General features: G+C 34.1%; 1 protein-coding gene across 2 annotated transcripts in view; it reads left to right on the forward strand.

Moving 5' to 3' along the window:
- Positions 1-11,250, forward strand: part of Slc30a9 (solute carrier family 30 member 9) — a 73,144-nt gene extending 61,894 nt beyond the window's left edge. For both annotated transcript variants that reach the window (XM_010625159.3, XM_010625158.3), the window contains 3 exons: positions 3,673-3,802; positions 6,956-7,069; positions 10,747-11,250. In XM_010625159.3, coding sequence (XP_010623461.1) covers positions 3,673-3,802; positions 6,956-7,069; positions 10,747-10,791 — 289 coding nt within the window. In that variant the 3' untranslated portion in view covers positions 10,792-11,250. The remainder of the gene's footprint in view (positions 1-3,672; positions 3,803-6,955; positions 7,070-10,746) is intronic.
- Positions 11,251-13,056: the final 1,806 nt, after the last annotated feature.

Consider the following 13,056-nt stretch of genomic DNA (forward strand, 5'->3'; position numbering starts at 1 on the left):
ATTTCTAGGTGTAGATTTTTTTTTTTTTATTGTGGCTAGTTGGGGTCCTATATGCCTCAGTTATCTGAATGTCAAATTCTTCCCCCCTGTTTGGGAAGTTTTCTGTCATTAATTCTGCAAACAGCGTTTTAAAGTCCTTTGTATTTTCTCCTGCTACTTCATGGATTCCTATCAGTCTTATGTTATTCTTCTTTACATCATCTAGGAGTTGTTGGATCGATTTCTCATGATCTCTTACTGTTTTTGAGAGACCTCTCTTTTCCTGGTCACTGACTGTAATCTTATCTTCTATATCTGAGAGCCTATCTTTGCATTCTTTTATTCTGTTGGTTACACTTTCAATGGAGTGTTTAATCTGGATATCTGTTTGAATCTGTTTTATGGATTCCATTTCTTTCCTATGTTGGGCGTTTATTTTTTTCCATTTCTTTCTTATGCTGGGCCTTCATGGCTTCTATCATGGTCCTGAGCTCATCTATTTTTTTGTTAGTTTCTGCTCTAGAGTCTCGAATCACGTCTTTCATTTTGTTCACCATCTCTAGGGTTATCTGGGAAATTATTTCTGTTTTGAATTTTTCTAGAGCCTGATTGATCTATTTTGTTACTAGTTCCTGTGCTTTGAGTTCAGGGTGTCCTGGTGGTTCACTATCGGCCTTTTCATTCTCATTTGCCCTACTGTTTGCCATTAGTGAACTGGAAGTCTGTCTTTGTGTGTTGCTTAAGTGTTTTCTCATTTTTATTTTTGTTGTCGGGCTATCCTTGGTTTAATTTCTGGGTTATCACCCAAATCTTCCTGATATAGTTGCGCCCTAGCTTCTGGGTCTCTAAGGCCAGCCTGAAATTCATAGCAAGACCCTGTCTCTAAAAATAAACAAACAAAAATAAAAAAATCTCAAACTAAAAAAAAGTGGCGAGAACAGTAGGATAGCTGTGTTCAAAACAAGAGCAGTGCTTTCAGGGAGGTTAATGGCAGTGCTAGTGTTACTGTAATGTTTTGAATTTAAACATTCATCATATTTTTTCCTGTATACCACACTTTCTTTGTCCAATGATAGTGACAGGTATGAGGTAGAGGAAGGGAAGAAAGGGTCAAGATGTGACATGTGTATTGACCAGTTCTCCAGGAGAAGTATATTTATTATGTATTTCATATATATACTAATAAGAAAGAGAGAAAAAAGAAAATATCTTCTGTTGTGTGGAGTGTTTTATAGGTGTTTATTAGGTTTTGTTGTAGTGTTTAAGACTTCAGTTTTCCTCTTGATCTTTTTTCCTTGTTATTCTGCCTATTATTGGAGGTAGGGTATTGTCATCTCCACCTGTTGCTTATAATTGAAATCTAAAAAAGAGCTAAACTGAAAGATTAACAAATCTAAACTTTTCTGCAACAGTGAAGATCTGTGAATTAAATTGTTGGAAAAAATAAGTGCTAGTCATCTAGAAAGTTCATGGCAATTTTTTTTAAGTCATTTTCTTTTTATCTCTTTGAAAGTTTAAGTCTGTACTGGAATTCCTGGACATAGTTATGGAATGTGTCAGAGGCATGGCACACACACAGAGTCTCCCTCTGAGAGCCTGTCCCTGCATGTTCTCCCCCCCTCCTTTCTCTTTGTTTTTTTGGTACCAGGGATTGAATTTAGGACCTTGTGCTTGCCAGGTAGGTGGTGGCACCACTGAGCTACATCCCCGGCCCCATGGCAGTTTTTTAAGTAGTATATTACCTTCTTAATAGGTAACAAACTTACTGTTTTTAAATAATATTTATGAACTGCTCCTGTGAGTCAAGAATCTAGACATTCTTTGCATGAATTCTCTGTCAGGCTTTCTCATAGACTGGTATGAAATTTTTGACTGAGACAATATGTTGTTTCTGCAGTTGTTGGCAGAAATAAATTCTTTGCCATGGGGGCCTCTTTGAGATGGCAGTTTAATCAAAACATGCTGGATGATAAGGCAATAGCGATTGAATGTGAATAAGAAAAAAAACACACACACTATTCTTGTGACGTTGGAAGTGACATCATATCACTTGGCCATATTCTATGGGTTAACAGTAAGGAACTAGTAGTCTAGCCAACATTCAAGGAGAGGAGCCTACAGAGGATATTGGAGATAGGATCAATCATTTCCAGCATCTCATAAGCTGCCTGTTCTCAGATAGTTTTCTGTCTGAAGTTATGTATAAGAGTATAAGCAAAAAGTGTCTCAGAAGATGCTCATAAGGTGCTACTTATTAGTCAGGTAATGAAAATTTTTTTTGTTTTTTGTTTTTTGTTTTTTTGAGACAGGGTCTCAAAGACAGGGTCTCAGCCTCCCATTGCTGGGATTACAGGCGTGTGCCACCATGCCCAGTAAAATATATTGATTCTTTATAATGACTGAAGTAGATATGTTTTTAAAAATACATTGTTTCTTGCCAATCTGAGCAAGTTTTAAGTTGAACATATATAACTTTATAAGTATTCAGTCATTTATTCGTACTTCACCCTAGATAGTGGATATACACACTGTCTTTATTTGGCTGTTTAGACTCAGTAATTTGCTCAAGATCACTCAAACCTTTTAGTAGTACTTGGAGTGTCACTCAAGCTTATTCTTCCAGTACACTACTCAGGATTCAAAATGTTTGGTTATTTCTTATGTACTCTGTAAAGAAAAGCTATTATGGTGGTCACTTTTCAAAGAAGAGGATTTCTCAGTCATTTTCCAGAGAACATTTGATTCTTGAGGGTTAGGGTAGAAGGGGTGAAAAATGGTTGTAGTAGTTTAGCATCTGCTTTCCTTCCTGAGAGTCAGAAAGGTGAAACAGAAAGACTCGGTTTTGTTGTCTGAAGAGCTGCAGTGTGGAGGACTCTTGGTTTACTTTTCACTAATTGAGCCATCTTTAACAAATCACTGTGCCTCTCTCAGACTGTTTTATCATCTGTAAAGATATCACTTCATATATTTTAGAAAAGCTATTAAATGCTTATCTTATAGCTGATACCATATTAAGCATTTTGTATGTTATCGTATTAGTCCTGTCATCAATCCTGTGTGGTATCCCATTCTTAGAATACTTAATGGAGTTGTTTGAAGACCATTAGAATGCTTGCCTGGTATGTCAATATCCTGGTATGTTAGGATCCTGGGTTCAATCCCCATTACTACTTTAGAAAAATGATTAGTATACTCAAACTTTACTGTCAACCCATAAGTGTTTTGTAAATGGTATTTAGCAAATTGGTAAGTGAATATATGAGGAGAAAGATTTATGAGATTGTATGACAGCATTTTAGGGAAGCAATTTAGAGTTGATTTTTTAATATACCAGCTTTGTAACTCATAGTATACAAATTACCATAAGATAATATTTGTTAATTTTCACTTTTGTATAGCATTACATACAAAAATTTAACCTTAGAAAATGATAGGTGTTACTTTATGGTAACTACTCCAAGGGCTTCATAGTCTGTTTTCATCACTGGTGGTGATAAAACAAGAATTCTGGGCTTTTTATCATTGGAGTATGTATGTATGTAATTTTTTTTTTTCTGTTTGGTGCTGGGGATTGAACTCAGGATCTTGCACTTGTGAAGCAGGTGGCGGAACCACTGAGCCACATCCCCGGCCCCTATGTATGTATGTATTTATGTATCTTTTTAAATTTGTATGTGTTGTTACTGATTGTAGGGCAATTCATGATGTTAAAGCCACAGATCTGGGATTAGGTAAAGTAAGATTTAAAGCAGAAGTGGATTTTGATGGACGAGTTGTTACAAGATCATATTTGGAGAAACAAGATTTTGACCAAATGCTACAGGTAAGTTTATGTGTTTATCATTTTCTAATGTAGCCGATGGCAGAAAAGAATATTTTTTAAACAAATGAAATAAAACCTTCTTTTGTAGGTCTTAAAGTAACTTCAGCTATCAACTTACTAGGTTCTAAAATTTGATGGAGGACCTTTTTTTTTTTTTTTTTTTTTTTTTTTTTTTCTGTAGACTGGGTTAGAGGAGACACCAGAAGAGCAAACTGTAAGTTGTTAGGCTTGTTATGTGCCAGGCATTTTATTTATTTTATCTGATTTATTCTCAACCCAATGAGGTAAAATAACATTTTCATTCTAACATAGGCAAATTAAGACAGAGAGATTATGTAACTTGTCTAAAGTTTTATATACACATCTGTGAATTTAGATACTTTAGACTCCAGAATCTGTGGCGGCAGTTCTAAAGCTGGCCATGGTGGCACACATATATAATATGGATATTCCTCGTTTAATGAGGACCCGGTTAACGATTGTTCAGACGTAGGACTGAGGGGCGCTGTTTGGACTTATGCCCTGTCTTTTTAAATATTTTGTACAGTTCTGTACATCTTGTTTATAGAATCTCAATGCCCTAATTTTTGGTACAGTATACTTTGTTTATACTGTACTATAGCTTTTATTGTACTGTACAGCACAGTACTGTCGTGTTATACAAATAAAAGCAAAGTCATCAAGTTGCAGTTCTTCGTTCTGAATAGTGTAATGTATATGCTATATACAGTTCCTTATTTAGCAATCAATTCACTCAACACCCTAGTTGTGGGCCTGGAACTCTTGTTAATCAAGTAATGTCTGTATCAGCACTGTAGGAGGCAGGGGCAGGAGGATCATAAGTTTATATCCATGGGTAACTTAGTGACTTGGCAAGATCTGGTCTCAAAGAAAAGAATGACTGAGGATATAACTCAATGTGAATGCTGTGATTTCAATCCCCAATACTCCAAAAGAAAACAAAACATTAAAATAATATGGCAGTTGCCTTCATCTCATTCAGTTTTATTTTTCATAGTTTTAGTTAATCACGGTCAACCTCAGTCCCAAAATAATAAATGGAAAATTCCAGAAATAGTTCATAAGCTTTAAATTACTATTCTGAATCGTGTGATGAAATCTTGGGCTGTTTCTCCAGGACATGAGTTATCCCTGTGTCCTACATGTTATATATGCTATCCATCCTGTGTCAGTTAGAGACAGAGACAGACAGAGACCATACTCAAAGAACTTTTATTACAGTGCATAGCTATACTTGTTTTATTATTGTTGTTAATGTCTTACTGGGACCAATTTATAAACTTTATAGGTATAGGGAAAAACATAGGATACATAGGATTCTGTATCGTCTGTGGTTTTAGGCACCCACTGGGGTCTTGTAACGCATCTCCATAGACAGGGAGACTGCTATAGTTTGAAAGAGAATTACAGGACATGATATAACGAACAGCACATTTATTGTCACTTGCCTTTGTCAGATCTTAACATATTTACAGTATTGGTTGAGAGTTCTTTATATGAAATGCTTGGGGGCCAGATTTCAGTGTTGAGTGTCACATCAGTGCTCAGAAAGTTGTGAATTGCAGAGCATTTTGGATTTTCTGATTGGAAGTGGTTAACCTATATTTGTTTGCTTAAGATCTTAAAAAATAAATCATGACAAATACAATTCACGATTCACGAAGCATTTTGTATTTTCTGATTAGAAGTGGTTAACCTATATTTGTTTGCTTAAGATCTTAAAAAATAAATCATGACAAATACAATTCACGTCCCCATTTTTTCTCTCTCCCTTTTTTTTTATTCCTTTCGTATCAGGGATCAAGCTCAGGACTTGTGCTTGCCAGGCAGGTGCTATGCCACTGAGCTACATCCCCAGCCCTCCTATGTTCTTTAATTCTACTCTTCCTCTATTCCTAGAATTGGCTTCATGGTGAATTTGGTATTGTTATTTCTATTCAGCCTTTTTTTTTTTCCAGCATTTTTTAGCATGATATGACATTTTAAATGTTGAAAATGGGTATAAATGATTTCATACTGTATGTATAATTTGCTAGCTCTTGACATTCCTTCATGTTAATTTATATAGTTCTAGATAATTTATTATTTTGTTATAAAATATTCCATCCTATGACTATGCTGCAATTTATGTAGTTTGTCTCCAGTTGATGAACATTTACATTGCTTTCAGTGTTAAACTGTTAGAAACAACCTTGATGGTATTCTCATACATGCTTCCTACTGCATATGGGCAAATGTTTCTTCAGGGTAGTGTATGAATAGCTAGATTTCAAATCGGTAAAGGCCATTGTGAATCCATTCTTATATGTAGCTCCATAGATACTATCAGATTGTTCTCCAAAATGTGTTCAGCTTCTGCTGTCCGTGTATCAGAATTTTTGTTACTTCACATTCTTACTAGATTATACAAATAGTTTTCAAAAATTTCCCAATATAAGTGTGAATTAGTATCTTTCAATTTATATTTCTTGGAGTAGTGAGGTTAATAAATAATAAACATTGAAATTCATTGACCATTGGACTTTACATTGCTTCTTGTTTTTTAGTTAATTTGTGTTATTCTGACATGTTTTGGTAAACATTTTATTTCCAGTGGGCTAGATACTTAATTGTATATATGCAGTATCTTTTTTCAGTTTGTTGTATGGAAAATTTAATACAGTTTTTTTAGTTTTAATGTCAAACTTGTACTCTTCCAATATTTTTTATCATATGCAAAAAAAATCCTTGCTTAACCTATTATCAGAAAAATATATTTTTTTAAAGTTTTATGTTCTTTTTTAACCTTCAAGTCTTTTAATCTACTTGGGATTATTTATTTAATGGACTGAGATAGAAATTTAGTGTTTTTTCTTCACGAGAAAATATATCCTAACACTATTTCGTGAATATTCTTTTGCCACTGGTTTTGTAGTATTTCCTCTGTATAATATTGTACTGGGTTTTCTTGAACTGAATTTTTTGGAAATAGCTGGTCCATTTTGGAAATAGGTGGTCCATTGTCTAGAGCCTAAGAGGTTTTTTTTTTTTTTCATTAAAATTTATGGTGTTCATTATAAATTTTCAAAGGAATTATCAATGTACTAGTATAATTTTTGAAAAATTTAGTTTTCCTGCTTCTCTTCTTTGTAGGAAATTCAAGAAGTGAAAACTCCTGAAGAACTAGAGACGTTTATGCTAAAACATGGAGAAAATATTATCGACACTTTAGGAGCTGAAGTAGATAGGCTGGAGAAGGAATTGAAAGTAAGAGACATTCATAAAAATAATGCAGTGATAGTGACAGCTACTTTTCAAGCAGTTGCTCTACATCAGGCCCTATGCTAAGTGTATCATATGCATATTCTTAACTCTCAGTAATTCTATGGTGGGTAAAGGCATACAGGATAGAATCCAGCAAAGTTCCAAGTATGGAATATCAGTGGTATTCTCCTGCTGGAGTTGTGGATAGCATTACACTCCCACCTATGAAGTGTGTCAGTTGTCCTGAGTATGGTTAACCAGAGAAGCTCATCTGAGATTTGATGTCTTGAGATTTCACTGAGGCAGTGAGTTGACTACAAGAGGCTGACCTTTTATCTCTGGCCCCTCCTAACGTGGAGTAGATACAATGTGACCTAAAGCCCCCCTCAGAAGTCTCATGTTAGACTGCATGGTGGTCAACACTTTCAAATAAACAAAAGCATTCTTAGGACATTTTCAAGAGCCTAGAAACCACCCTGTAGTAACTCAGGGCAAAGTCTAGACCTTTCTTTGAGAAAAATCAATTCTCTACTGTGTGTTGTCATATTAAAACCCATTAGTCTGTTTTTGTACTCTGAATGGGTCTTTTACCTGTGCATGATTCTATATAATATAATTGACATTTTGGAAAATATTAATTCAATGAGTTTGCACATCTTTCATAGAAAGTTCTGATAAGAAAGCAATTTATTTAGGTGATAGTGCAAGCAATCAAAGGGGCACTTTCTTTGAGCCATCGTATGTCAGTATGAAGCAGAGGTGTTTCATACCTATGTTCTATTTGTCACAGTATCTTATAAAGGGTACGCAAGGGTTAGGTTTAACTAAATTGATACATTTTACTAATTCATAAAGGATATTTTGAAGTAAAACTGGCTTTTGAGTATGTGGCAGTAAAGTGACCACTAGTACAGTTTGATTCCATTTGCTTACTTATGCAAAGGTGCCATCATGGCTTTTAGGTTATCATAGGATATGTCATAATGACAAAGGCAAATAACATCTTAGTTATTCTATTTATTATGGAAATAGCTGTGACTTTAGAGTCCCCTTGCAAAGGTTTCAGGAAGCCCACAATTGGACCTTGAGAACCAGTGTTTTATATAGAATGTAAAATGATGGTTATTTTTGAGTAAGGTAACATAGGAAGAATGAACTTTATTCTTCTCTTTTATTTTAGTTCCCTGGTAAGGAAAATAATGAACTAAATCTGTATACTTTAATAGAAACAGGAAGTCAGAAGTCACATTTAAGAATAATTGATCATTTTCAACTATATTTCCTCTTATAATCAGAGAAGTTTGTTGTTTTTATTTAATTGTGTAGTTTAATTAGATACTATTAAATCATTAATAGCATTTTAGAATTATTAAAATTTTGCGAAGTGCAAAGCTAAGTTTAACTCACATAGGCAGATGGAAACATCTTTGGCTAAAGTAATAAAACATGTTTAATATTAAATCAAAGGAAAATTATTCAAAGTTGAAGTACCAAACCAAAAGGAAATACATGAACATAATTCTTTTTAATCATGAAAATAAGCTGATTTTCTCTTGAAAACTGAAATTTTGTACACTAGCCATTCCCTCGTTTTTAATATCTCATGGTTGCTTTCTAAATAATGTTATTGAAAAACGTAGTAATTGGCATTGAATAATTTTCTGTCCATGGGGAGGGGACAGCTGAAGTTCCATGTGTGACTTTCATGTATAAATATTATCTATATCAGTATAGCCACGAGACATCTCCATTGATGTAAGAGACTAGAATTTGCCTAGTTCTTTGTAAACATACTGAAAAATAATAGGCTAATTCATAAATTCTGATATATAAAGTGGGAGTTACAAAATTATAAAATATATCTTCTTTGAAGATATTTGAACCGTTAACGTTTTAATCCTACTTCTTGTACACAGACCCTTCTCCTCTCCCCCTATGAAGTTTTTTTTTTTTCCATGAAGCTTTTTGTATTTGAGAAGAAATAATTCTTCTGGAAATTAATTCAATAGGAGGCTACCATAACATTAGCAAATTTCTTATAATGTTCTGCCTTTTATTTTATCTTTGCTTCTCTAGTTGCATCCACTTAATGCTATTTTCTTGAGTCTTCAGCATTGCAAAATAAATCACATAATTTGGTTTTTGTCTCTGTAGTGGGCAAAATAGTTTAGCTTGCATTAAGTGCACGGAACATAGTAAATGTAAAAGTTTGTGTTGAATAAATAAATAAAAAGTATAAGTTAGTACAAGTTCCTGATTCTTCAGTTCTGCGTTAACAAATGCCAGGTTTTGTTATGTCCTTAATAGCTTGCTAAAACAGTAAATATTGCATTTTAAGAAATTTAAATCCTGTTTTATTCATTCAGCAAATGTGTATGTGCTTTGTATTGTGCACATTTTATAAACTCTGATATTTCTCTTAGGTTGATTTAAAAAATATGGTAAATTAACTGTAATTGATCTGATTAAGATTGAGATGTTTTTATTAGTATACATTTACTATACAGTGCTTTTTTGGTAAAACAGTGCCAGATTTCCTTTGAACAGCTAAATATTTCAAGTCCTATTCAGATAGGGTTTTTTTTTTCTGTTTGGAGAAAGTTTTTTCCATATTGAATTTAAGAAGTTCTTGACCCAACAAATGGTTTCAGATAAACTTGAGAATAATAGTGTGCTTGGGGGGGTCCCTGGCCATGCACACTTGAACCCCAAATAAAAAGACCCCAAGGCCCAGTCATACATCCTTGGCTACAAGAAAAATCCCTGGGTTCACTCAGAGAATGCTGTAGTCAAGCAAAACTCCAATATTATACCAGATTTTTGTTTCTAGAACTGAATCCCTGTAATACAAGTAATATGCACATGGTCCTGGGATATTATTTTTAAGGTAGAAGTTATTAATCCTGATTAACTTCAGAATTACAGCAGCTTTTTTCCCCTTGTTTAGTTTTTTAATTTTTCTAAAAGCAGCTCATGCATAAAATATATAAAGTGAAACCACTTTAAGCTTGTAAAAAGTATCACTGATCTCTTTCTATTCCCTAATTCTACCTCTCATGTATAACTTTTTAATACTTTTAGTGTTTTTTATTTCATGTCATATTTTTATGTTTTATATTGCTTCCATTTAACATTTCCTCTTTACAAAGTGTAGATTTATGCACTTCCATGCGCTGTTGTCTATTCTCTGCTCTCACAATATTCTATAATATTTTTAATTCCCCTCAAGTGTCCTTCTTTTGTATATATATAGGAAGGAGAAATCCAAGACCTTTACTTTGCTCTATAGCAGCAAACTATTGTAATTCTTGCTTACTTACCTGTATCTCGTCCTCACTTACTGTAAGTCTGTTGAAGGGAAAAACTATGTGTTGCTGCTGAGTTGAAATTTCTTAAAATAGCATATGAGATTTTTAACAACCTGACTTTGGCCTACCTTTCCAGACTTGTTACTAAGATTGCCCTTTTTGCAGCGTCTCTGCTGACCATATCACAGAGACAGTGCCTGCATTCTGGGCTCTCTACATTTCCACATGCTGTTTTTTCTGTCCTAAGTGTCTGTCTCCATCCATCTAGAAGACTCACCATGTTCGAATCTATCTTAGATGTATCATCAGTAATAAAAGCAATAAAAAGAAATAAGACTTTCTTTGCTATGAATAATGTGATTTTTCTTTCAGAAACGAAATCCTGAAGTTCGGCATGTAGATTTGGAAATACTCTAAACTTGGAGCGAATCATCCTGGTGGAGGCTTGGAAACATGTTTGCTGTCTCTACAAAGCATGCTTCCTCCTGTCCAACCCGAAGGAGCCAGCACCATTCAGAAGCCATTTTTCAAGATGGAACAAATATTTTGTGTAAAGAGCAATTGAATAGGCCACAGAACTAAAGCTACTTTCTTCTAATCATGTTTTTTTGCTTTAATAGGGAATGTTTTGGTTACTTAAATTGTTTATAATTTCTCATTTTAGCCTGTTAATGTGTATTGTACATTGCAATCATTTTTCTTTCTTCACATTGGTAAGTGGCATCCATAGGATTATAACTTTCAGTTTTGTTTCTACTAAATACTTCATCAGTGTTTGTCAATCTTGAATATTCTGGCTGAATTTGGGAGTGTGATTTTTATTTATTTTTATTTTTTGTTATTGTTTTGGTGCTGGGGATCGAACTTGGGACCTTGAGTTTGTGAGGTAGGTGGCGCCACTGAGCTAAATCTCCAGCCCCTGGTGTGTGTGTGTTTTTTTTTCTTTGTTTGTTTGTTTTGTTTTTTGAGACAGGGTCCCACTATGTAGTTCAGACTGTTCTGGAACTCACCATGTAGCCCAGGCTGGTCTTGAACTCATAGTGATCCTCCTGCCTCAGCCTCCTGAGTGCTGCGATTACAGGCGTGCGCTACCACGCCCTGCCCCAGTGTATGGTTTTTAAATGGTCATTCTGTTTCAAAGTCTGTCATTCTTCATATAATTTGGAAATTATTTCTGCATACTTTGTGATTTTGACTTGAGCATTGAGAGTCGCACTCTCCTAACCTTGTCAGTGACAAATGTTCATTCCAGAAAAGACTTAGTTACTGAAATGAATGAAGATGTTTCAGTACTCTCCTTTTAGATCATAGTTACTAGTTTCTAAAATCTCTCTTTCATTTTTTCCCCTTTGTTTCAGTTTTTCTGATGTTAAGTGATAAATAATCGTGGACATTTCCGTGAGCCAGTGTGATGACTTTCTTTTTTCTTCTTTTTCTTTTTTTCTAGTAAACTGGGTTTAGTGCCATAATGTCTATTTACTGGGAGATAATGCATTTATAAGCATTTAACATTCTGTAAAATGGCCTCGAAATATTTATAATTTTACAGACAGGACAGCATTTTAATTTATTTAAAAGTAGGCACTACTTATGTAAATCTGAACTATGGCTTTTTTTTTTTTTTTTTTTGAGAAAAGTAAATCTCTTACACTGAAACTTGTGTCATGATTTTGTATAATATCATAGTCAGTAGTGTGTCTGTGAGTTTCCTGGGGTTACAAACAAGCATTTAGCATAATATATTGGCTATAACATGTGTAAGTGAATAGCTTTCTGATGACTGTATGGTAGCAAGGTGAAAAAACATATATGATTCAGTAATTGAAAAATCTAGTGAAAAACTACAGCTTTCTCCACAAGTCTACACCTTCAAATGTCCAGGTAGCAGAGAGTACTGAAAGTATGGCTTTCACATCTTTGCTGGATGCATGCTTGACATATGGACCTAACTACCTATGTGAAGTCAGTGTCTTCAAACTTCTGAGGTGGAAATTCATGAATTGTAAAAACAAAAAAAAAATAAATCTTTAAGGGTTCTGGTAATTTTTGATCTAGAAGTGTCATTTACTGGAAAATTATGAGAATGTATATTGTTGTACTTATTAACCTTTAGAGAGCATCTCGCGTGTTGTTTTGTTGTTTTTTTTGTTTTGTTTTGTTTTTGTTTTTTTTTTTCGCTACCGGGGATTGAACTCAGGACCTTGTGCTTGTGAGGCAGGCAGTAGAACCACTGAGCTAAATCCCTGGCCCTGTTGTACATTTTGAATGAAATAACATTCCATTTTTATTTTTAAGATGTAAAATTGTTGGGCTGTGGAAGTAGCTGAGAGGTGGAACATTTATTTTGCATGTATTTTATATATGTGTATGTGTGTATATGTGTGTGTGTGTATGTATGTATATGTACTATATATACACACACACATAATTCCTCATATTTACTTTTTATAAACCTTTGTTCTTGTTATAATTTATTCTTTTTTTATTATAAAATCATTTCTTTTTTTCTTTTTTATTGAGGATATTGGTACAATCTAGGTATACAAATACAGTTACATTCATCATTGGGATTCTGTACCTTTACATAATAGGTCTTGATTCTCATTTTTCCCCTTGTCCCTACCCTCCCTTCACCCCCTCTTCTCCCCCCCATTTACAAACACTTTATTTCCATTTTTTCAG

Source organism: Fukomys damarensis, unplaced genomic scaffold (assembly GCF_012274545.1).
Source record: "Fukomys damarensis isolate Sample0158 unplaced genomic scaffold, DMR_v1.0_HiC HiC_scaffold_35, whole genome shotgun sequence".
NCBI lineage: Eukaryota > Metazoa > Chordata > Mammalia > Rodentia > Bathyergidae > Fukomys > Fukomys damarensis.